Below are 821 nucleotides of genomic sequence, written 5' to 3'. Positions count from 1 at the left end.
CCGGGCGGGGAGGCGGAGGCAGCAGCAGCCAGGAGGAGGAGGAGAGCTACAACTTCGAGGATGAAGCCATGCAGGGTGATGACCCCTCTGTCTTTGATGGCCCAGTCAGCAGCTACAGGGGGCGTCGTGCTGGCCCCCATGGCCTGGGCAGCAGCTGGGGGGCTGGCTCCCACCAATGGGAGGAGGGTGACAGCAGGTCTCCAGAGGTGGAGGATGCTGACTCGGGAGAAGACAGCCCATCCACAGAGGACAACAGTCAGTCAGAAGAGCCCGACGCCAGCCAGTCAGAGGAGGACAGTGCGAGCCACTCCAGGGAGGACGGGGATGGGGAGGACAGCAAGTCCAAGGAGAGCACTGCTGACCAGTCAGATGAAGAGCCAGGGGAGTCCCCAGAGGACATCTCCAAGGAGGTGCTGAGCACATCAGGTGAGCACAGCAGCAGCCGGTCCCGGGAAGAGCAGGAGGACCAGGAGTCTGCTGAGGACAGGAGTGCACCATCCATACCTGACAGCGAGTCCAGGGAAGATGATGGTGACCAGAGCCCGTCCACAGAGGACACTGCAGAGGAGTCAAAGGAGGACGAGAATGATTCCAACCCTGATGGGGATGTGCCAAGTGCATCAACTGAGAGCCAGAGCGCATCACCAGAGGAGGATGGCAGCCAAGAGGACGATGCAGGTGAGGACAGCAGGTCCACAGAGAGCAACAATAGTGAGTCCCAGGAGGAGGAGGAGGATGAGGAGAGCCACTCCCAGGAGGATGCCACCCACGAGTCCAGTAGCCGAGGGGACAACAGTTCACCACAGAGCCTGGAGAGCGGG

At 61.5% G+C, this 821-nt stretch overlaps 1 protein-coding gene across 1 annotated transcript in view; it reads left to right on the top strand.

The window, feature by feature from the left end:
• Positions 1-821, top strand: part of LOC104411499 (dentin matrix acidic phosphoprotein 1-like) — an 11,662-nt gene that overhangs the window by 806 nt on the left and 10,035 nt on the right. Inside the window, exon 3 of the mRNA XM_010021932.1 lies at positions 13-816. Within this exon, the coding sequence (XP_010020234.1) occupies positions 13-816 (804 nt within the window). The remainder of the gene's footprint in view (positions 1-12; positions 817-821) is intronic.

The sequence above is a fragment of the Nestor notabilis genome, unplaced genomic scaffold (genome assembly GCF_000696875.1).
Source record: "Nestor notabilis isolate BGI_N333 unplaced genomic scaffold, ASM69687v1 scaffold14649, whole genome shotgun sequence".
In the NCBI taxonomy this organism is placed as follows: Eukaryota; Metazoa; Chordata; class Aves; order Psittaciformes; family Psittacidae; genus Nestor; species Nestor notabilis.
This window is presented reverse-complemented; position numbering and strand designations above follow the sequence as displayed.